The sequence below is a fragment of the Patella vulgata genome, chromosome 4 (assembly GCF_932274485.2).
Source record: "Patella vulgata chromosome 4, xgPatVulg1.2, whole genome shotgun sequence".
Lineage (NCBI taxonomy): Eukaryota > Metazoa > Mollusca > Gastropoda > Patellidae > Patella > Patella vulgata.
Genome location: NC_065882.2, coordinates 54,879,130 through 54,903,790, shown reverse-complemented (window position 1 = coordinate 54,903,790; position 24,661 = coordinate 54,879,130). Strand labels below are relative to the sequence as shown.

Sequence of the window (24,661 nt, the reverse complement as noted above, 5' to 3'; positions counted from 1 at the left end):
TCACTATCACGGCCACTTCATAAGTTCTAGCATGTATTTTTATTTGGCCTGCTACATTTTGATTTTGTTTATTGTTTTAAACCAACCAAAAGTTTACTTTTTGCGAATTGATTTTGATAGAACTAGAAACGTCACAGTCACTCGCATACGTTGGATGATCGGTCAAAGCTAATGGGACATATACTGCGGCGAAAGAGAGTATATACGGATCACAATGATCTGATGTCTTGACATCGCCGTCAAATTCATAAGGCACATGTTATATAAAGGCAATAAAATAATTCAACTGAAACGGACGATTTACACGAAGAGAGAAAAATAGTTGGACAATTTTATTCTACAAAATCATAAACCATATCACTTCTGAATACTTATTTCAGCTGATACCACTTAATATAAATTCTAATCGCCTACGAAACTGAAGCAACATCCCAACATATTTCTGTAGAACTTCTTTATTTTCTTTCTTCTATACCATTTACAATTAGAGGATGGAATATACTTGATCTTTATCCTCTTTTAAATCTAAAGTCGGCTCATCATACTACTCTGGCAGCAGGAAAAATCAAATTCACCATTCTCGCCTTCGACTCTCTTGCAGTGATTTAAACGGACATCGTTTTCTCAGACATATTTCTGACAGCCCTACATGCGATTGTGGTCACGCCTTTGAAGACTCTGAACATTTTCTTTTAATTTGCCCCTTACATTCAGATATACGATCTGCGACAATATCAAAACTCCCAAAACTTTATCAAAATTTTCAAAATTTATTATTCGGAACTGAAGACGGAAACAATTCTGAAGAAATTGTTTCTGCAGTATATAACTTACTCGACATCTCCCAAAGATTTTGAAAATTCCGTATGAAAATGATGAAAATGTATGAAATATTATAAATATTCTGATTGTGGTTTGTACATAGTCTATATAGCCATCTTATAATTTAATCGTTCTTCTACTTTACTTTACAATATATATATATTTATGTTTGTATTTTTATGGAGAGGGGGTCTATAGGCTTCTGTCTGTTCTCCAATCCAGTTTCTGTCAATAAATATTGTCTATAAAAAAAAATTGTTGGACATGGATATGGGTAAAGTTTCAAGTTAAAGATTACGCCACATGGGCACACCCGAGAACTTCTCTCAGAAGATAGTATTCCCATTTATGTAGGTAACCACCTTGCTCTGACCATGCTCAGATTTATAATGGCACAATTTCCCGAGGGGCGTTGATTTAACCCTATTATACCTTCCTCTGCGGTCGCAACTTACAAGATTCCGAACACTATTTGCTCTTAATTCAGATTCAAGAAAATAGATCATCCAATAGTATTGTAAAATACATAAAAAAATTGAAACCATTAACAATATAATCGTACAAGAAGTATCAAGATAAATAAAATAAACATCAGATAAACAGCTAAAACAAATAGTAAATAAGTAAATCGAAAAATCTACGCGATAATACTCCCGTCAGACCGGGATGGGGTCCTTACTGCGCTGCTACGGCGACGGGGGAAAACGGTCTCAGAGCGCGTCAAGATCACCATAAGCGTGGTAAAAGCGTGGTGGAAACGCCAGATATCTTGCTGTGGTCTCCATGGCCGCAAATTTAATGATCGCGGAGTCACGGCGTTTGTTTTGAGCGTGATCAAAGCAAACGCCAAGGTGCTGCGATCTGGCCCTAAAAGCTGTGAGAACGCGACTTTTTTTAAGTTTGTAATTTTTTGGGACATTTTCTCGCGTTGTGTTTACGTTTGCCGGCAACCTTGTGTATCTTCTGGTTGCCGTATGTTGGAAGCAGCACAGTAGAGACGCCACCTCGATCTGACTGGGGAATAAACAACAGGTGCGTGATATGCGAGCCGCAAAATTTTGATTCTTTGCAATTTGACGAGGCGATCCACGGCATTAATTAAAGATTAAACCCCACTAGACACCCCGTAGCCTGCTCTAGTTACAGATTTCGCTGGCTGGACATCCGTCGTGTTATACTCTTGTTAATATCCCCGTCAGACCGGGGTGGCGTCCAAATTGCGCTGCTACGGCGATGGAAATTGGTTTTAGAGCGCGTCAAGATAGCCATAAGCGTCGTAGAAACACCAGCTATCGTGCAGTGGTCTCCAATGATCGCCGAGTCACGGCGTTTGTTTTGAGCATGTTCAAAACAAACGCCAAGGTTCTGCGATCTGAACTGGAAAACTATATGAGAATGCGACTTTTTTTCAAGTTTGTAATTTTTTGGGACATTTTCTTGTGTTGTGTTCAAGTTAAAAAGATTCCGACCGCTTGACAGTCCGTGGACTGCTCTAGTCAAGACTGGAGTAAGACATGGGCTTGGAGAGCTGCAGTCGAACAGCCACTCGGAGGACCCCCGAGAGATTAAACAGACATTATATAAACCTGCCTATTGGAGGTTTTTCTTTGGGCGTTAAATTTTATATAAATTATTAATTAGACATTTATTAACATGACAAGATCATAATCAACTATCGATACCATCGTATGGCCCCGATTTTAAATAGATTATAACGATTCGACCATTTAATGATTTAACTCAAAAATGGAGAAGCTAGGATAAGACTCGAATGACTGAGACGGTGGTTACGATCAATGCACATATCTTGTTAACAAGATCATAATTAACTCTTGATGCCATCTTATGGCCCCAATTTATAAATAGATTATAACGCTTGGGCTATTTTATGATTTAACTTAAAATGGAGAAACCAGGCTAAGACTCGAATGACCAGTACGGTTGGTACGATCAATGCACATATCTTGTCAAAACTTCAATTATTGATAACTTTGCTCAAAATAAAGTCATTTGAATGAAATTTTCAATATATTCATTTTGCATTACCTTTTTGTGAAACATTATAGCGAAAACGGCCTACTCTTCATCTAAATCTTACATAATGTCCCTTGAAGTACAAAGTTATTTCATTTGTGAAGGCTGAATAAAAGTATTTTTGGAGAAATCTGCATTACAGTAATTACGAGAAACCTTCTTATTTTTAAAAAAATATTACTGAAGGCCTCAAAATCTTAATTCGACTCAGACTCTTAGTTATAAGTTGAGCCCGATTGACACCCCATGAAGAACTAGGTTACGGATAATTAACAGGTTGCCGGTCCCAAGAATAGGATTTAGAAAATTGTACATTTTGATATTTTACAGCCTTTACATCCAACTTAAAATATTCAGAATTATCCGCGTAATCCTTCTATGTACACTTGGAACATACTTTCTAAATTGTAATATAGATCCCTCTATATTAACAGAACTAAACAAAAGAACACGTAAAGCTTAGTCTCGCGTTTGTGTGAATTGCCGAAAAATAAGATTACGAATTTTATCCATAATATGTTCAAACTTTCCTGAGTATTTCTGGCAGCAATCAGGCCACGAGAAGCTTTAAGATACTCCGATAAAAGGAGGCTTAATTCTTAGAGCTGTTAAGAAATTAAAACCTAATGAAAGTGGTAGAACTGGTCTGCTACGTATTTTATAAAATGTATTTATGTAATTATTCTACTTCTGGTAAAAAAAATATGATAGTGGATGTTGATATGCAAATCTTTTACTTATACCAGTAGGCTACCCACGGAGGATGACTTCCGCTACAGTGAAATATTGATATCCATTATGCCCCAAAACCTCTTTATAAAGCGCTGGTATATTGCTGGTGTACTTTCTATCCACAGCTGCCTCGTCGATCATATTTTAGACAAACGAAAATTTGTTCTGTGCTAGGTACCGGTTTCAAACGTAAACATAATTTCAATTACAATTTAAAAAATTAATTTTTCTGAGAAAACTCGACTTTACATGTTACATTAAAATATATTGTTACATTCTTATAAATATCCATACATCATAATTATGTTCGCGCAATATTTATTCATTTATGGCATAGTATTAAGCCCCTATTTAAATAGAAATTGTGTACTGGTTAAATCCGCCTGTTGTAGGTCTCTGGCTTTAAATGTTAAATGAACTATTTTTCGGACATTTGGCCACATAATCAGCTTTCTTGACTATCGGTGGCTTGGATATTGATTGTATTATACAATGTCCGCCACATATATATATATATATATATATATATATATATATATATATATATATATATATATATATATATATATATGTGTGTGTTAAACTATAATATTGCTGAAACCACGGTGACGGCCGATAAAAGGGCTGAAAAACGAGACATCGTTTATTATCGTGGCAATGGGACTTGCCAATCAAGAATATGAATTGTTAATCGGGCACAATTTTAGGCCATTTCTTGTCAAAACTTCAAACATTCATAACTTCGCTCAGAATAAAGTCATATGGCGGAAATTTTCATATATATTGGCTGAGCCAAATTAAAAACTTGACACTGATGAATTTCAACAAAAAAATTTTTCTGGTAAGTCAAATAAATTTTAAAGTGTTTCTAACGATAGTAAGTAGTAAGAAGCCTTTATTTTCATAAAATTGTAAAGTCACGTGGATCACGTGACTTTTGAGCATATAAAGATGAAAACCCTGAAAAACACGTGCAAACACAAACTCGTGAGGTCAATCGATGCAAGTTTGCTTAAACTGAACACGCACACGTAACTTGAACTGGAAAAACAAATTAAAATTGTTATTTTCATCTTTGTTAGAAAATGCCGCGCCTTTCAAATGTAGAACGTCTACGTGCTATAGGTAGGCTCTATGCTGGTCAGTCTGTGGTCACTGTTGCAAGAGCCTTTAATTGTTCACGCCAGACAATAATTAATCTTGGAATGAGAGTGCTTCAAACTGGAACTATTGCCGACCGCCCAAGGGCGGGAGCGCCACGTGTGACGTCACTCCAGGAAGATCAAGCAATACGATTACGTCATCTTAGAAACAGATTTGTCACTGCAACCTCCACAAGTAGAGAGATGTTTGGTGGAAGGGTAACTGCACAAACTGTTCGAAATCGCTTGCAGGCTGCTGGTCTTCGAGCTCGGAGGCCCTATAATGGACCAATATTGACACCTCTTCATCGCCGTAAAATACTTGTGTGGGCCACAAGACACATTAGTGACGAATCTCGATTCATTTTGAGATTTGCCGATGGCAGGGTCCGAGTGTACCGCAGACGAGGTGAACGTTACGCTTAAGTAAGCGTCAGAGAAGTTGACCGATTTGGTGGCGGCAGCGTCATGGTTTGGGGTTCTTTTTGTGCACATGGACGTTCTCCTCTTGTTGTTTTCCAAGGGAACTTAAATGCTGTTCAGTACACATCTGGGACGAACTGGGTCGACGTGTTCGTCAGCAAATGAATCCACCACTGACGTTGCAGGACCTTCAACATGCTCTTGCTGAGCAGTGGCGACGTCTTCCTCGGGTAGTGTTTACTAATGTTCTGAGATCCATGAGAAGACGTTGTGTGGCAGTACGAGACGCTAGAGGATGCCATAACTGTTACTAAACACTTTATTCCGATTGTTCTCCAAGTCTGTGAATTTCATTTTGGGGGGTACTGTGACATCACGAACGTTATCAATGTCAAGGACTTTCGGCGAGACGTATTCTAGCTTTCTGTTGATGTCAAGGTCGTCTGTGCACAACATAACACTAAAATAGTTGCCTTAAACCAAATATTAAAAATCTAGTCCCAAAAATCCCGAGTGTCAAGTTTTTAATTTGGTTGAGTATATATAACTTGTTATTCTGATTCTGAACAGTTCGTCGTACTTCTCTGTACCGAGACGAATGCGATTTTTCAAACTATCTAATTATTTTTATCATTAATTCCAATCTGCTCACACAGTATTTTATGTTCTTTAATAATGACATCGCTAAAGAGTTAGCCTTTTACCCGAAGTAATGCGGTTGAATTATATTTTATTCTCTCTTTCTATCAAGATGTCGTAACACGAAAATTGGAATTTCAAATTGTTTTATTTAGCCAATACACACGAGAAAGAAATCATTTTAAAAAAGAGAATTAAATTTGCGATAGTTTTTCCCTGGTGATATACTATTCGTCTTTTTTTGATTGACTCTTTGTCTTGCATTAATTATATGACATTATTACAGCCTGTGCATATTTCATCAAATTTCTCGTATGATTTGTTGATCATTCGGAATGCATAGAGAATCTCATACGAGTTTTTTTTTATATCAAAAAATATCAACACTCGTCAATAAAGTAAAAAAAGTAGTTCCTTTTCAACTAACCAATCACACAAGCGATATCTACTGTAGAATGTATTATTGGGTGATAAAATATAATTAATGGATGGTCCAGTTGATCTGTACTCGTGGTCAGACAACAAGTAATAATATAATGTACAAAACGAAAATTATGGAAAGAGATACATGACTGATAAATCTAGAAAAATAATAATAAGCGTTACATTGGCAAGTCCATGGAGAAATTGCCCATATTTTTGTCCCATTTAGATGAAACGTAATATGTAACAGTATGTTAAGGATTTAGATGAAAATTCAAAATATGTTAAGAAACATGGGTTATTCAAAGATATTTCCACAAGAAGTATTTGCGTGAATTTTGATAATGTATCCACAATTGAAAGATTTCCCTGGTATTATGCAGTTATCTTCTGCACTATATCACAATCTGACTTTTTGATTTAAAAAAACAACATATTATAAAGTAACTGTTGTTCATTATTTGCTTCATTTTGGTTAAAAGTTTGGCATTTCTGTTGGAGTTCAGTTTATTCAAAACTTATTATAGTAGGATTTTGGAACATTAAACATTCGGCGTAATGAATTGTCAGTCTATTGGTGTGTAATCATTAGAGAACTTGAAACCAGAAGAAATTAAAGTTTCAGACTGTCAGTCACAAGATATGAGTTTCATCACGCTAAAACTGCCTAAAGATAAGATTTTATTGTTTGATAAACTTTTACGCAATCGGAAAAAATTATAAGATATCTGTCAGCACCTCGTAACTAAGACACGTTTAGTGTTAAAATAATGTACCCGGAGCTATTTCAGTTTTAACGATGTTTTCAGACCCCTTCCTGGAATAAGATTTTTAGATGGGAGGACAGACAATGTTCTATCAAACCATCATGGCGTATAATTTGAACAACGGATAACGATTGATAATCAAGAAAAGAAGAGACCCCTGGCTGATTTGCCATTACCGCTCGTTTCTTGTATTGATAATGTTGGTAGTATTGTCGATTAATACCTTAGTGCTATGATAGACCATAGACACACATTCTGTAGCTTCATTAGAAAAACTCTTAATACATGCTGATCACACGCCCATCCTATCCAATATATTCGATTAACCGAACAAGTTGTATAGTTTGTCAAGTTAAGTTAATCTCTGTCTATTTCGGACCATTATATTGACTGCCGGGAGATTTACACCCCCACTTTAACAGCGAGTCTATGTATATATGTCGGACATACCGAAATATATATCTTGATCTGCCCATATAACCTCATAAACTTGTCATTGTGTCATCCGCCTTATATATATATCAATCTTTTATGAACGTATTTGAAATCTGATGCCTCCTTTGCTCTCCAATTTGTTCTGCTACCAATATACATTAAAAGTATCTAAGCACGTCTTGATTTGGACCTAAATATGTGCTAATTCGATCTTAGACGCGAAATGAAATAAAATAGGGCTTAACGCAGAATGGACTAATGAAGACAAGAATATAACAGAAGTAATCCACAAAAACCAAGTCTTTCAAAGAAAACGATCAGTCTTTCAAAGAAAAAAGATCAGTCTTTCAAAGACAAAAGATATGTTGCCAATCGTTTGCTGTCCATTGTTCTGCTTCCAACATATACTTTAAAATCTCGTTAGCACTTAATTTTCCCCTTAGTTAAACGTGGTACAGTTTTTACTATTTACTACATAATAATTGACAAGATGAATGATTTTTTGTTCTATTTTATTTTCTAGGTGATTCAGATGTTGATTGTGGTTGTTGTTTTGTTTTCTGTTTGTTGGGGACCAATACTTATCAACAACGTTCTTGTAGCAGTTGGCGTCATTGAAAGGTTTCACTACGATTATCTGAAGCCCATGAGACAGGCGTTTTTTCTGATGTCTTATTTCAACAGCTGTTCCAATCCAATAGTGTATGGTTTTATGTCCAAGCACTTTCGGCAGAGTTTTAAGCGCGCCATCCTGTCTTGGTTTTGTTGTTCCAAGAGGAAACAATTCCAGAAAATCAGATACAGCTTAAACGCCACACGCTCAACGACTCTTTGCAGTGGACGAAGTAGTAGCCATAGCAGCAAAAGTAGAAACAAATTTTCTGAAGATTACAGAACTGAAATGCCATCGCCAATAATGGGAATAAAATCAAAATCAAATAAAACTTTGTCCCCTCCGATATGATAAACGTTGCTGGTGTCTGGTTATAAATTTATCTTTTGAACATGATACTAGCCAGATGGAAAGCTGTCGCATTTTGTCTTTACATCCGACATGTAAAGTCTGGTACGGAACTCCCGGGGATGTATTATTTTATCTCCCAGTCAACTATAAAACATTGTGCAATCATCGATAACATGTTGTGAATTGTGATTTATCATATTCTGTGGCGCTCCACAAATAAAAAACAACGATGGCTATAATGAATACTAATGGGTTTTTGTCTTTATGGCAAAACGTCAATGGGTTATTGTATAACCAGCCTTATATTATTGGTTTACATGTTGTTGTTATCTGTTGTTATAGAGAAATAGATTTATCAAGTCTACTTGTGTTTAGAGATGTTAATATGTTTTGTTCATTTTAAAAAAATAATTGAATTGCGAGCAGAGAAATAGAAATCACGCAAATGAGAATTAACTGGACATTTTATAGGTTAAACAAAAAGATGCCAAGTCGAGATAATAAGATAGTCGAAGAGCTGTAATCTGACCTTGTATGGGTAATAACCGAAATTCTCATTTGAAGACAAGGTTGAAAAACACAATAATTGAAATTTTGACTATTTGCTTTCTGCTTCTTGCTACAATTACATGCGGAGGGGCCATTTTCATATTGGCGGGGTACACTTTCACCAACAATATACTTAGCCAAGTTATACCGAGGGATTTTGGCCAGTTTATAGCGAAAATATGTAAGGTAACACAATTGTCATTTTTTTCCTTATTGACAATTATGAAATATTATTGACAATTATGAAATAATATTGACAATTATGAAATATTATTGACTCCTAATACAGTGTTGAGCAACGATGGCTCGGTGAGTAAGACGTTGTTTCGCTAAACTAGAGATCCCGATTTTGGCCGAGAAAGCCCATCGGGTATTACCGACGTGGTTCCCCCTTGTCAGTGGTACAGAACGGAGGTCTTGACAAGGGGCAACATACAGTCGTTCAGATTGGATAAAAAATACTGTCTAATGCAATATACATTTTCCATGTACACTTTTGTTTATTAATACAGACAGGAGCTTAATTCTACTTAAATTATCGTATGCTTTACAGAAATTCAGGAATACTACTAATAACCTCCCCTTGGACTTCGAGATAGATATTTTTGAATTAAACACTGCAATTTATAAAAGCATGATCTATTGTTCACCTACCTTGGCGATACCCTGCCTGTGCGTCACCTAGTTTGCCTTGACTTTCTGACCAATATTTTAGTCTATTATTTAGAACTGCTGAATATAGTTTGCCAATGCTGTCCATTAAAGAAATACCCCTGTAATTGTTGAGATCTGTGCAGAGGGGTTATTAGAGTTCTAGTCCAAGAAATCGGAAAATAGCCAGTGTCAAATATATTGTTAAACAGCACCGTAAGGGTAGGTATTAGTTCTTCGGGACAAGCTTTGATAAAGTCAACGCTTATTCCATCAGGATTAGGAGGTGTTGCTGCTTTTGTGTCTTTCAGACATTTTCTTACCTCATGTTCTTTAATATTACAATTAACTAACAATTCGGTGTTACAATTTTCAACTGTACAGTTATTATCAAAGATATCTACAATACTAGAGGTTTCGTTCGAGAGCGAATTGTCAGTTTCATCGTTTCTTGGGTTAAGAAGACATTCGAAATAGTTAGCCCATTTCTTCGGGATTTATACCAGGGTGGATTATTTCCCCTGCCTTCCATTTTTTTAGTGTTTTCCAGAATGTACTAGGATTTGCTAAATTGTTTAAAAGTTGGCTATGACGCTCTTTCTAGAACAAAGCTTTCTTAATTTCACATATATATCTGAATTGACATTTCTGATTTTTATACTCAGTGAGAATATTAGGGCTGTTTGTTAACCTAAACAAATATAATGTGGAATATTTCTCTTTCTTTGATTGTTTACATTCCTTATCAAACCATGCAGGTTGACGTTTTACAGGGGTGATTATAGTAGTAGAAGGGGTGGCAATACAATTATGGACACTTGAAATAATCATTTTTTGCAAGTGTGAAAGCTTCTATTTATGCTACTTTGAAGCATGTCACTAATTTCTATGAATAAATTGTCTTTGTGATCGGATAGGTTGGAGCTAATGCGTCGTTCCAGAATAATTTGGAATACGGGATTCTGTTTTCATGATTGAAGACATGGATATTGGTTATGCTATAGTTCAATGCACAGCTTAAGGGTAAATGATCAGATTCAGTTCTATACTCTACACTAAATGAGTTAATGAAATGATAAATATTAGTTGACACTAACACATAATCTACAACGACAGCGCCATTGTATTTTAAATTCGCCTTCAGAATCACCCTTACTTCTTCCATTAGCCACATGAAGATTTGAAGTTACACATAATCTTAACAGATCCCTACTAAAATTGTTCGTTTCTTTATCTTTGGACTTCCTCGGTACTCGAAAGTTATCGTATCTGTAATCTGCATCCCCAAGGCTCGGTAAAAAAAAAGTTGTCGTGTTATCTAAAATGCATATTCATCATTATTTTCCAGTTCTGGAATTAAAATCACCACACAGAATAATGTTGCTATCTGGAAAGTCCGAAACACTTGCTCTAATTTAAGTTCTATCTAGACCACCAATACCATCCTCGCTTACGTGTATAGTGGAGACTTCAGGGGCCATATAAACAACTCCATATATTAAAGGGGAACTAAGAGTTTGTCCAGGAATTTTTAAGAAAACCGATTCGTTGAAAGTTTTGTGTATGCAAGTGATATTACAGACGTGGATCAATATTTTGTTTACTAAAACCATGACACCGCCTCGATGTTTCCCATTTTCACGGATGCAGTTAAAAAATTTCATAATTTGGAAAATGCTGTGATAGATCAATCTCGCCACACCGGGTTTCTAGTAAGCAAATGATTTCAAAACTTGGTAGGCACTTGATAACATGTTACAAAATTAATTACATGTAAGTCGTTGTTTTCATCTGTTCAGTGCGGTGTTTGCTATCTTCTGGATCCAGTTATTGATTGTTGATTTGTAGTTATGTTGATGGAGAAAACATCATTGTCGATAACAAGTTTATCATTCTTGAGAAACGATCTCCTGTTCGCCTCCTTCGTCTTGACTAAATGTGGTATCAATGCTTTTCGAACTTTTCTAACAGTTAGTAACACGTTTTGAAAAGTCTTCGGATATTTTGACATGCGCATCGTTGGGTTGTTCTCTTCCCGACGACAAAATCAAATATCTATCTCTGAGTTTATTGAATGCAACTAATATGTCAGTCTTGTCTTACCCAGCCTAAGCACACTCTCAATACAAACATCCGAATCCCTACTCACATCTTTTAACTTTGATATCACGCCGTCTCTGATTAATTGTTCACGTTCACTAGGCGTTTCAATTCCGATTTCCATTTCTTCTAATCGATAAAATATTAAATTACGCTCCTTTTTCCTACTTTCACAGTCTTCGGGCCTTTTTTTTATCTCCTCGTTTTCTGTTTTAACTGCTCCATCCTAATATTTACCACCTCTTCCTTAAAGTTCATTTTACGAACTTCATTTCTAAGCTGGGAAATTTCATCTCTTACATGTATGTCTCGAAGGAGGCTGGCCAAGGCATTGCCTTGATCGGGGCCTTTTGAAGGATAGACCAATTCCCCAGTTCTTGAAATCGACCCTGTCTGGTGCTTGGTCCAGAATAGGATTCCACATCCCCACTCAGTAACAGTAAGCAAGAAAACACAAACAGGACTGAGAGGGTCAAGTTTGTAATTCTGAGTTTATGCAACTTACATTTTGCAGTTGCTATTTTATGATGATAAAGTCCTATGATCATCCTCCATGCACCGACGGCACAATAATATAGTTTATGCAGAAGCAATTAAATCCTGTTTGACAGAAAATCCATGAAATCAAAGTTACGGTTCGTTGAACCCCGGGTCCCTTAAACCACTCGTCCTTACACCTCGGCTGCTATCCTTCTCAATATTCGATATAAGAATATGCCGTAGTGGCGATGTCCGGGCAAAGTTTAGCGTATGCCCGTCTTCTTTCAAAGACTGGGTTTTTGAGGGTGGCATCTGTCATTTTTCTTGTCTTCATTAGTCCATTTGGTGCAGAATTGTAGGAAGTTAAACCCGATTTCATTTGATTGCCTAATGTAGTGCCCTGTGGAAATGGAATACTCAGATTTTATAGTACCATACAGTACTTTACCCTATGAATTACATTATTATGTCATAAATATTGGAGCCACGGTGGCTAGATGAGTAAGACGGTGGCTCGCTAGCCTGGACGCCCCGTGTTCGCTCCCGGGGTTGGCCCAGAAAGTTCATCAGGATTTTCCGGCGCGGTTTCCCGTCGTTCGGATGGGACAAAAAAACCTGAGGTGCCGTCTACACATGGACATTCACGTAAAATATACCTTAGCAGTTGAAATTCGATATAAGAGTAGGCCGTAGCGCCGCTGTGCGGGCAAAATTGCCCTCATAGCCCAGTCGGAGAAGAACAGTAGGGTGTTAAACCCCACTTCATTTCAAAAACATATTGATCTTATTTCTAACGAGCGTGGATTAGCTAATAAATTGTTGTTGTTGTGATATATAATACCAATATTGCGAATATTACGAGCCCGATTTATATTCTACAGTTCTGTCTTGAGTGACACCAAATTTACAATAACAAAAAAAGTCTAATACCATGCGGCACAGTTCTACAAACTTAAAGAAGCTAAATCGCTAATATTTGGGACCTAAAAATTGACAAAAATGGGTCGCAACGCATATAATAATGTAATATGAATGTATATAAACTGATTTACATCCAATCGTTTCTGTTTTTACTGTAATTTCTAATCAGTTATGTTCGGCGAAATAGGCCAGAAGTCTCATGTGAATGGCGATCTTTAGCGTCTGGTTTTTTTTCCAGTCTACACCGATGGTATTTATTGCGCATGCTCTCCAGATAAGAATATAGCGTCACCATTTGACATGACTTGTGGAATATGTCTAGCCCTGTTCTTTGAATCCCTTGTTCCAAATGGCTCTAAAACGCATTATGGTACACGATTCGTGTACCAATGGTAAAATGTTTATTTTGTCTTGAATATTGGATATCAGAAGCCCATCTTTTTCTTGTAAGATCACAAGACCAATGTTGATTTGAATTGACAAATAATTCATGTTTTCAATGTCGAAGACTTAGCTACTTTAAAGAATGAGCCTAGGGAATTGGTCAGATTTAAGAGTGGAATCTAAATGTTCTACATTATAGCTTGTCAAATGCATGACAGTGCAACGATTCATTTTGAAATATCAGGATGTCTGTTCCAGATTAATAACGTCCGCGAATATATACAATTTTAAAACTTCATAAGGTCTTAATATAGGGACGGTAAGGGCATTTTGTTAAGGAATCTGAAGCACTCTACAGATCACAATTTGTATCCGGTTTTGATGAAAATATGTGTTTATATACAAATGATCTCGGATGGGTTCGAATTTGACTCTGATTATTGGTTCTGATAGTACGCAAAGTCGTGTTTTTAGGTGACTATTTTTATTCGATTTTATGAAACGTAAAATATATGTTTAAACATCTCGTCCATTCGGCATGAAGGTTTTGTATATAGGCCTATGCATACATGTAACAACAACAAGAGTCTTCAAATTAAAAATAGTACAAGTTAATGTAAACAATCTGATTTGCTTTTTACGATTTGTTATTCTCGGGGGTAACAAAAACACAGGCAGACCACGCCAACATCCAGTATATGCTGTGTCAAGCAAAGTGTGAACTTTGTCATTCTTTAGCAAAGCATGACAACCATAGTACAGTGAAGATATATATACAAAATATGGAACACCCCAATGAAGGTTGGGTTCGAATGTCGTAAAAATCCGACCGGAAATGCCGGACAAAATGTCCACTCCGTGTACGCAAATAGGCTAGAAGTATTTAATACCGCAAGGTTGTGGACCATCTAGAAGTCACAATTTTTATCCAATTTTGTCCGGCAGTTTTGGTCCGATTTTCACAAAATTCGAACTCAACCATCATTAGTGTGTAACGTTGATATATTGGAACGGGTTTTTAAATCGGATAATAATTGTGACCTCTAAAGGGACCACGGGCTAAAAACGTGATTTTTGGTACAATCAACGGTCATAATCAGGAAGTTACGATCTGATATGCGCGAGTATCGGAGGGAAAAGGAGATCTTAGGGTTATAAACATGTATTTCAAGTTTCATCAAAATCGGATCAAAATTGTGACCTCCAGAGGGTCCACAACCTATAATGCCATATGTTTACACTATTTGCGTACGAGGGGCGGCCATTTTGTCCGGCAGTTTTAGCCCGATTTTCACAAAATTCGAACTCAACCGACATTACGGTGTAACGGTAATATATTCCAACGGTTTTTAAATCGGATAATAATTGTGACCTCTAGAGGGACCACAAGCTAAAATCGCGATTTTTCGTACAATCAGGGGTCATAAATCAGGAAGTTACGATCCGATATGCGCGAGTATCGAAGGGAAAAGGAGATCTTAGGGTTATAAACATGTATTTCAAGTTTCATCAAAACCAAATCAAAATTGTTACCTCTAGAGGGTCCACAGCCTATATATACCATATATTTACACTATTTGTGTACGAGGGGCGGCCATTTTGTCCGGCAGTTTTGGCCCGATTTTCACAAAATTCGAACTCAGTCGACATTACGGTGTAACGGTGATATATTCCAACGGTTTTTAAATCGGATAATAATTGTGACCTCTAGAGGGACCACAAACTAAAAACGCGATTTTTCGTACAATCAGGGTCCATAATCCACGAAGTTAGTCCTACTGTCCGATACATGCCAATATCGAAAGGAACCGAGATCTTTTGGAGATAAACCTAATTTCAGGTTTCATTAGGATTGGATACAAATTGTGGACACAATACGCAGAAATCACAAACAAACGTACCAAATTAAGTGAATGGACCCGGGGCTTAGCCGTAGGCTTAAGCGATCACTGCGCTGTACAGACCCGGGCCATAGGCCTAATACAGGAAGATACAGTCCGATATGCGCAAATATCGAAAGGAACCGAGATCTTTGGGATATAAACATACATTTGAAGTTTCATCAAAATCGGATAAAAGTTGTAACCTCTACATGGCCAGAAGCTAAAAACGTGATTTTTCGTACAATCAGGGTCCATAATCCACGAAGTTACGGCTCGATACAGTCATGCCAATATCGAAAGGAACCGAGATCTTTTGGAGATAAACCTAATTTCAGGTTTCATTAAGATTGGATAAAAATTGTGGACGACAATATAGACCAACGTTCACATCAAAATATGGGCATGTAAAAACACCTGAACGGGATGGTTAGATCAAAATATTGGCCACCTGCAAATTTTTGGGATATATGGGAGACAACTCTAGTCAACAGTTTCGTAGGCAGACCACCATTAATTAACCACTGACATTAAAGTATAATGTTGGTGTCCATAATATGTGATAGAACTGGTTAAATCGGGCTCGTAATATTCGCAATATTGGTATTGTATATAACAAAAATAACAGTTTATTAGCTAATCCACGCTCGTGAGAAATATTTTCAATAAGCTTATGAAATGAAATGGGGTTTAACACCCCACTGTTCTGCTCCGACTGGGCTAATGAAGACGGGCATACACCATACAGTGAGCTATGAGGGAATTTTGCCCGGACAGCGTCGCTGTGGCCTACTCCTATATCGAATTGCAACTGCCAAGGGATCTTTTACGTGCACGCCAATGTGTACACTGGACCTCGGTTTTTGTCCCATCCGAACGACTAGACAGCTTTCCTTGTCAGGCCCTCCGTCCTGCACCAATGACAAGGGGAAACCACGTCGGAAAATCCAGATGAACTTTCTCAGCCAAAGCAGGGAGAACTGGTTGAAAATATTCCAAATATAATGTTAACAGATATTATTGCTACGGTAAACGCGTAACCAAGATTTGAAGAAATGGGAAACGACGCAAAAAATTGAAAAAAATAAGTTATCCTTATATATAACTGACTGAAGAATTTATTTCACTGAGATGGATTTCAGTGTAGTCCCCTAAACAACACCCCAAAAATGTTCCAAAATAGTTTTAGTGGAAAGGGATCATAATTTCGTGTTTCAAAAATTGATTTAATGCTAAAACTTGGCTATCAAAATTTGGTGGAAATTGTGGCTAAAGCCATGTTTTCGTGGCCAGGGAAGCAAATAAACACATTAAGAATATAATCACAGATACACGGTCGATTTTCAGCTAGAAGACGAAAAGTTGTGGTATTAGACTGTGAGACGATATATGTTAGAAACTAAAAATTCACTCGAGCATCACTAACACTGCAATATACGTCTACATTCCTGCTTTCATTGATATGGTACTTTTTAAAATGAATAGAATGAAATATGAAACAGCTATAATATAACAAGAGGCAAAGATGGCTAGGCGTTGGGTTTGTTTTGTCAAATTTACAGACAAAATATTAACAAAAAAGTGGATGGGACACTGCTCCAGGGGGTCGGAGCATGCACCAAAATAAATAGTTCTGTGTTTACGGAAATCGGAGGCCCTATAATGGACCAATATTGACACCTCTTCATCGCCGTAACCGACTTGTGTGGGCCACAAGACACATAAGGCTTACTCAAAGACGGTGGAATTCGGTTGTCTTTAGTGACGAATCTCGATTCACTTTGAGATTTGCCGATGGCAGGGTCCGAGTGTACCGCTCCAAATTTAGAGTAGGCCTACTTATAAAATTTACAACAGCTCAATTTCTGAGAAATCAAGGTTTGAAGTCTATGAGTAGCGAAGCAAGACAATGAAAGTTTGCAGAATTATTTGATTCCTAAGAACTAATTTCTTTTCCCCGAAAACAACTGAATCTTTAACGCTTACAAGATAAATAAGCTACATCTTTGCATTTGGCAACTGTCTTGCATACTCTTATGCACTTGTCTGGTCATTCACAGTGAAAAGTGAAACTGTTTCTTTAACTTAATAAAGAAGCCAACAGTGAGGCCTATTTCCCCTGCATCAATACCCAAATAAATAGACATTTATTCATTATTTGCGCATTTTTTTAATATTTTTTTTAAAGAAGCATTGTTTTTATAAAGATTATTAACATTTTTCTTTTACACTCTTTTCAGGAAAAAGTACATATTCATCACATCCCCCAGTTGGAAGCAGAGTTATTGTATTTCAAAGTCTTAGTCAATGAAATTACTCATCCCTAACTAGCCTCAGTCTAGCAATTCACCAATCTGATTAAAACAGATCCTATTTCGTTTCGTTTTTTATAGTTTAAAATTTCGTTTTACTTGTCTTTACTACACTAGGATCTGGAAGAGTTGTTATATAACCCACGATCTAGATGATGTGAGGGATTAGCCAATGAAACGGTCTGTTACGGCAAGTTTTTGGCGTGAGGTTCACGAAACTTTGGGAAAACCACTGAAAATATTAACGCTGATTGATTAATCAATGTCTGACATAAGTTCAAAAGCCGCTTGTATGACACCTGACGTGACCTTCCACTACAACTGGTCAGATCTTCATGTAGTTTAGGCTATCGAAAGTATATAGTAAATGGGGTTAACTTCCACTTGACAAAACCAGGTCATTTTGGGACTAACAAATGGTTCAATTCTATTTCAAGAATTCGCTTGCACGTAGGGGTCTTTAGCAGTGGGAGGAAACTGGAGGACCCGGAGAAAACTCACAAGGTTGGACAGGCAACCCTACTCCTTGTCACGTACAACCGGGGAATGAAAAGTATATAAAAAAAAAAATAAAAAAAATGAAACAAAATATAGATCTGTATTTTAATCAGATTGGCAATTCACATACATCAAGTCTGAAAATTCTATCTCATTTAGAAACAGAGTTATTGTGTTCCAAAAGGTGTGACAGACAGATGGACAGGCATTTGCATAGCCAATGCAGAAAATGCTCATCACCGACTCGGTCAAGATAGTTAAATTACATAGATTAAGTACAATATACCATTGGTTATTCTCAGGCATGATATTTTATTTTAATACATTAACAGACATACGAGAAGGAATTCAACTTTCATTTGATAGTTGAGTTATAAACAAAATTGTATTTAAGCACTAAAGTAAAATATGAGCTAATCATGCAGGTATTTCTATTAAAGAACTATATGCCAATTTCTTTATATTAATTGTTACTTATAAAATAACTATCTTGAATCAACTTTATTAACAGTCAATCATTTTATTCTACTTAAGATTTAAAAAAAAAAGAAAAAAAAAAAGAGAGATCAATTGCACAAGCTTCTGAAAACCATTTATATTTGACTTCTATTTAAGCTTTTACAATCTATTCCTTAAATATGATTAATATACAGAAGATAAAGATGGCACTCAGCACACAGAATATTTCAATCAAATTTTGATTTGTTCTTATACATCCTTCTCACATGAGAGAAATACACAAATATTGACATACCTACATCAGCTCTTTAAATAAGAATATATCTGTACAATTAATTTCTTTTATATCACAATTGTGTCAATTTATTCTATAAAGAATACGCAAACTAAAAGAATAGCAAACTGAATTTTCATTTGACACATTGTACACACTTCTTTTTAAAAGCAGCAAATTATATTATTCATAGAAAGAAGAAATTTGACATAAATAATGATAATTTGACTCTAAAGAATAAATATAAACTATTAATTAATTAATGATTTAATTATTCTCTCGTTTCTCTCAGAGAGGGTATGTATGGATGGCTACTTCAACACAATAAACGAAATACTGAAAGCAGAATCGAGAATACGAATGAATCACATTAAAACATAACTCAATTACAATTTCTATTTACAAAAAAATATAAGACAAAAATAAAACCGTTTTCTATGGAAATCTGTGGTATTAAAAGTGCACGAACCAAAATATTCAATTTGTTAATTGGGTCCGTTTAATTTTTCATAATAAAAACTGATTGTCAATATCACACATACAGCCTCCAAAATGGTATGTTGTAATTCAGTGTTAAAATCATCATTTGAAACCAAAATATTATAAATGTACAAATTGAAATTAAATAAATCTATCCTCATTACAAAATCCCCTCCTGTTATTTCTAATGGCTGCTAAAAAAAACAAGTTGAAACTATTAGAAAAGAATATAGAGAAACTTTGGTTTGTACTATACACAACATAAATACTGTTTAAATTTCATGCATAGTGTCTAAATAAATATCTAGAAGATATAAGATTGTAAACCTATAAATTTTGTTAGCCTTGACTTGACACAGTTCACATATTCCACAAAAAAAAAGGTGATGTTGAAGGGAAAAAACATGAACAAATCATATACTTATTATAACAGTATTTCATGAAATGTGGTCATTTTTACATTCAGATTAATGATTTTATATTTCATCTTTATACACATAACGAAAATGTGCCTACTTTTTTTTCATCTTTTATGATTTTTTTGCAATCAGTTTTAATATTTACACTCATGCAAATGTTACTTCTATGTACAGAATATGATAATATATACTTTATATATATATATTTATATATCAGCCTCTCTGATTTTTTGTTTAGCCGAAAAGCTGAAAGACTTGTAAATGCATTTGGCCAGACTCAATTTTGTCAATTGGATGGGACATAGAAAACAAAATTGAATAGAAACTTCTTATTACATAAGAAAATGAACAATTATAACATTCATACATCTCCATACACAATCATATCTCCATACTAAAATATCACACTCTTCATAATATCTATCAAACGCATTCACACTATTATCCTAATTAAATGGACATTCAAGATCAGAATAGGATTTTTAAAGTAAAAATTAACAATAGCTTTTGTTTATATTTAAATTGATCAAAATTTTAAATATCAAAATTGATAATTTTTCCTCTCGAAAGAAAACAAGCTTGTAATTTCTTCTCCAACTGACTTCTTTATAAATATACTTGCTTCAAATCGAGAATTCAAACTTGATAAACGAAAATTTCAGAGGAAAATAAAGGTGGCACATTTGAAATAGTCTTTAATGTCAAATGGGTAAATTTAAAAAACTTCTTACTACATAAGTTTCAAGGTCATTCAGTTCATATACATCATCATTACATAATAAACAGATATAAGTTTTGATAATCATCATAAAAATGATTGATTAACATGCCCATAAGTTTCTGGAGAACAAAGGCTAAGTTTTAATCTGTGCCATGATGGTTCAAGAACATCAAAGGAATCCACATCCAAATTCAATGAAGTGTCATGGCGTTGTAACAAAACTGTATCTTGAGTCTGGCCAAATGCTGTGAGTCATTTCTGCCGTTTTTTCTTTCCCCTTTTGCGTCTTCCATACCAACACATGCAGCACCTGCAGCAGAAAGCAATAATAACCCTGCGTAAAAAATTACGCTAGGAGTAGTCCAACTGCTGATAGTATATTCCACAAGACTTCATGTCAATGTGGACTATAATAAAGTGGAAAGGGGGCATAACAGTACAGCAATAATAATATATAGAGCTAATAGTTGATGACAGTAGTCTAATCGAAGAGAAACAGGAGTAAAAAGCAGCTGATGAGATCCACACCTTTACGATTGTCGACCTTTCTTTTTCTTGCGGCGCCTGAAGAAACAGCACCTGAAAGCAGAGAGAATATCGTCCAATCCATACTGGCCACCTCTACCATTCTAATGGTGTATCCACGATTTCTAATAACCGTGCTACGTATTTACACTTTGTGATCCTTCTCCATAGAAGAAAGGTGTGGATTATTATCCACTGCTCTACTTCAAAATACATGTAGTGGGGTTTGTATTTCTTTCGTATTGGTTCTCTATCCATGTATACTCACATTCATAAAATTGTGTCCTTAATCTAGCTTACTGCAGATGTAGCTTACCAAGTTTTAGTCAAACAAAGAAATATATATGTGGGCATGCAGAGAAATCACTTTAAAAGAAAAGTGTCAGATTTTAACAAGCAAACAGTGAACGTGATGTTCTCCACCTCAACCTCCAAATAAATAGATGATACTCATTTATTACTTGCTCATTCTTTAAATTATAATGCTTCAAGGAATCAAAATGTTTATCACTCTGTTTAAACTTAGCAGAAAATGCTTATGATCAAACTTAAGTCAAGGTATTGATGTGATAAAATCATTCACCAAGCCTGAACACTCTCCTTACATAAGAAACAGAGTTATTGTGTCTAAAAGTTTCAACCAATCAAATTGCATATCTCTGCTTAGCCTGAGCAGAAATCACTGTCAAACTCAGTCAAGATCTTCACATAATGACCATCTAAACCAAGTTAGAACATTCTAATTCAACTAGAAATTAAACCAGAGTTAATGTGTCCCAAAAATAACAGAAAGACGGACAAACCCATTATAATAATCCCCTGCTTTCTTCAAAAGGTGGGGGACAAATAATTAAAATTCTAGATTGTGTCAGTTTTCTCACTATAGAGAAAACATTAATTTCAAACTTTGGAGGCTTGTGTATATACTATATTATAATGGTATTATGTTGGAAATGTTAATTACAACTGTGACTAAGCAGTCTTATAATAAGACAAATAGTTCAAGTGAAGTTAAATCTGACACTTTCTCTGTTGCAGAAGATAAAGCAGCCAAATGAAAGTATTCAAGAAACTTTTTGATCCAGAACCTTTCAATCAAAATGTTGAGGAAAAGGGTTAAATACTGACATGTTCCCGACAATACAGTATTAAGCCAAACCAATTTAATTTTTACTTATTCTGGGTCTGCATAAATAAACAGCCATGAATCTTATGAAATATGTTTTATTTCAAATTGTTGTGAATGACATCTTGCAACAAAAAATATGTCCGTCAAGATGTTACAGTTATCAATATGGATAACAACCTGTTTCATTTATCTGTACAAAACTATGTTAAAATATCCAAGGTTTTTTTTTTTTTTTGCTTTTTTATTTAAATCTGATGAGTTTTGTATTGATATTCCAGGGCCCTGTTTCACGAAATTTTAACTAAAGATAAAATCCAAATTTTAGTAGATACTTCAATTTTGATTGGCTAAGCACTAAAATCAATCTAATATTATCCAATCAAATTACTAAAATTTGGATTTTATCTTAGTTAAAATTTCGTAAAACAGGCCCCAGAAAGAGATACTTAGTTAGAAACAGACATTTTTTTCACAAAGCTAAATTAAAAGGTCATCCAACTAAGAGTTTATACTGGAATATATATCTAATAAGACTCAACAGTCAAGAAGAGGTAAGCCAGGTTAGAATATAGGGCATAAATAAAAATGTGCAATAAAACTTAAAACCTTTTCTTCCAAAATTTAACATCATGCTTAATCAAGAATTTAGGCCAACAAGAAGAAAAACAAGTTAACATTGAGGTTGAAGTCCTTCGCCGAAAACCCAAAATAAATAGATGACACATACTAATTAATTGCACATTTATCGTCTTTGAAACGTATCGAGCAATCAAACTGATTATCTTTTCTTAGTCTTAGCAGAAAATGTTCACAATCTAACTCAGTCATGTTTTTGGTGTACTTGGTAGTGAAACTACACAATAAGTTTCATCACTCTCTATCAGATAGAATCAAAGTTATCTTGTCCCAAAGCATTGACCAATGAAATTGCTTAGCAATCATTAACTCAGTCAAGACATTCACCTAATGAAAATCTTCACCAAGTTTAAACAACATACCTCAGTTAAAAGCAAGAGTTGTTATGTTCCAAAGTCTTGACCAATTAAACTGCTTATCTCTAGTTAGCATAAGCAGAAAATTCTCATCGAACTTGGTCAAGGTATTGGAATACTGAATCTCACCTTCTCACCCAATTAGAACCAAAGTTGTCGTGTTCCAAAGTTTCAACTAATCATATTGCTTATCACTGCTTAGCCTTAGTGCAAAATTTCATGATTGAACACTGTCAAGCCATTCACCTACACCAAGTTTGAACATTCTACCTCAATTAGAAGGAGCGTAATTGTGTTCCAAAGTCTCGACCAATCAGATTGAAGTACCTACTTAGCCTAAGCAGAAAATGCATATCATCGAACTTAGTCAAGGTATTGATCCAATGAAACTATTCATGAAGTTCCACCACTCTCACTCAATTAGAATCAAATTTATCGAGCTCCAAAGTCACGTCCAACGAAATTGCTTATAGCTCTGCTTACCCTTCAAGCAGAAAATGCTCATTATTGAACTTAGTCAAGGTATTGATATAATTATAATGAAACTATACTACACCAAGTTTCATCACTCTCACTTAATTAGAACCAAAGTTATTGTGTCCCAAATCATCAACCAATCAAATTGCTTATCTCTGCTTTGAACTCCATAAATACCTACACCGAGTTTGAACATTCTAGCTCAATTAGGAGTTATTGTGTCCCAAAAATGTGATGGACGGACAGACAGACAGCCAAACCCATTTCAATAATTCCCTGCTTTCTTTGAAAGACCAGAACAAAAATCAAGCAAGCAATTGAGTGAAAGTTTTAACTTGTAGAGTTTTGAATTACAACAGTCCCATTACCTTTTGCCATTACAGGTGAGCATGCACTTATTATTTTGTATAAAAAAACACACAAAAAGAAGACGACAACAAGCCGTTGCCATGCAAGATAGACCCACATTTTGTAAAATTTGTTAGGCAATTTCAATCTGATTTTTACGAAATTCAATTTCAACCATCATTAGGGTGTAACAATGATATATTCGAACATTTTTTTTTTTAAATCGGATAAAAATTATGACTCTAAGAGGGACCATCGTTCAATCAAGGGCCATAATTCCGGAAGTTACGATTCAATATGCGTGAATATTGACAGGAACCAAGATCTTTGAGTTATAAACATGTATTTCAAGTTTCATCAAAATCAGATCAATCTTGTGACCTCTAGATGGTGCACAACCTTGATAATACATATTTGCTTACATGGGGCAGCCATTTTTAGTCCGATTTTCACGGTGTAACAGTGATATATTCGAACAGTTTTTTTTTAAATCGGATAATAATTGTTACCTCTAGAGGGACCACAAGCTTAAAATACAATTTTTCGTATAATCAGGAGTTATAAATCAGGAAGTTACGATCGAATATCAAAAGGAACTAAGATATTTGGATTAGAAACATGCATATCAAGTTTTATCAAAATCAGATGAAAATTGTGACCCCTAGATTGTTCACAAGCTAA

The 24,661-nt window shown here is 35.3% G+C and overlaps 2 protein-coding genes across 7 annotated transcripts in view; one reads left to right on the top strand and one right to left on the bottom strand.

The window, feature by feature from the left end:
- The window catches only part of LOC126819257 (G-protein coupled receptor 54), a 69,119-nt gene extending 60,425 nt beyond the window's left edge, over positions 1–8,694 (top strand). Inside the window, exon 6 of the mRNA XM_050547193.2 lies at positions 7,941–8,694. Within this exon, the coding sequence (XP_050403150.1) occupies positions 7,941–8,381 (441 nt within the window). The 3' untranslated portion in view covers positions 8,382–8,694. The remainder of the gene's footprint in view (positions 1–7,940) is intronic.
- A 9,553-nt stretch (positions 8,695–18,247) lies between these two features.
- LOC126819258 (casein kinase I) overlaps positions 18,248–24,661 on the bottom strand; it is a 51,879-nt gene continuing 45,465 nt past the window's right edge. For 2 of the 6 annotated variants that reach the window (XM_050547200.2, XM_050547196.2), the window contains one exon: positions 18,449–21,088. In XM_050547200.2, coding sequence (XP_050403157.1) covers positions 21,040–21,088 — 49 coding nt within the window. In that variant the 3' untranslated portion in view covers positions 18,449–21,039. Of the gene's footprint in view, positions 21,089–24,661 lie in introns of all 6 variants that reach the window. The other 4 variants (XM_050547199.2, XM_050547195.2, XM_050547197.2 and 1 more) reach the window with 3 other exon arrangements.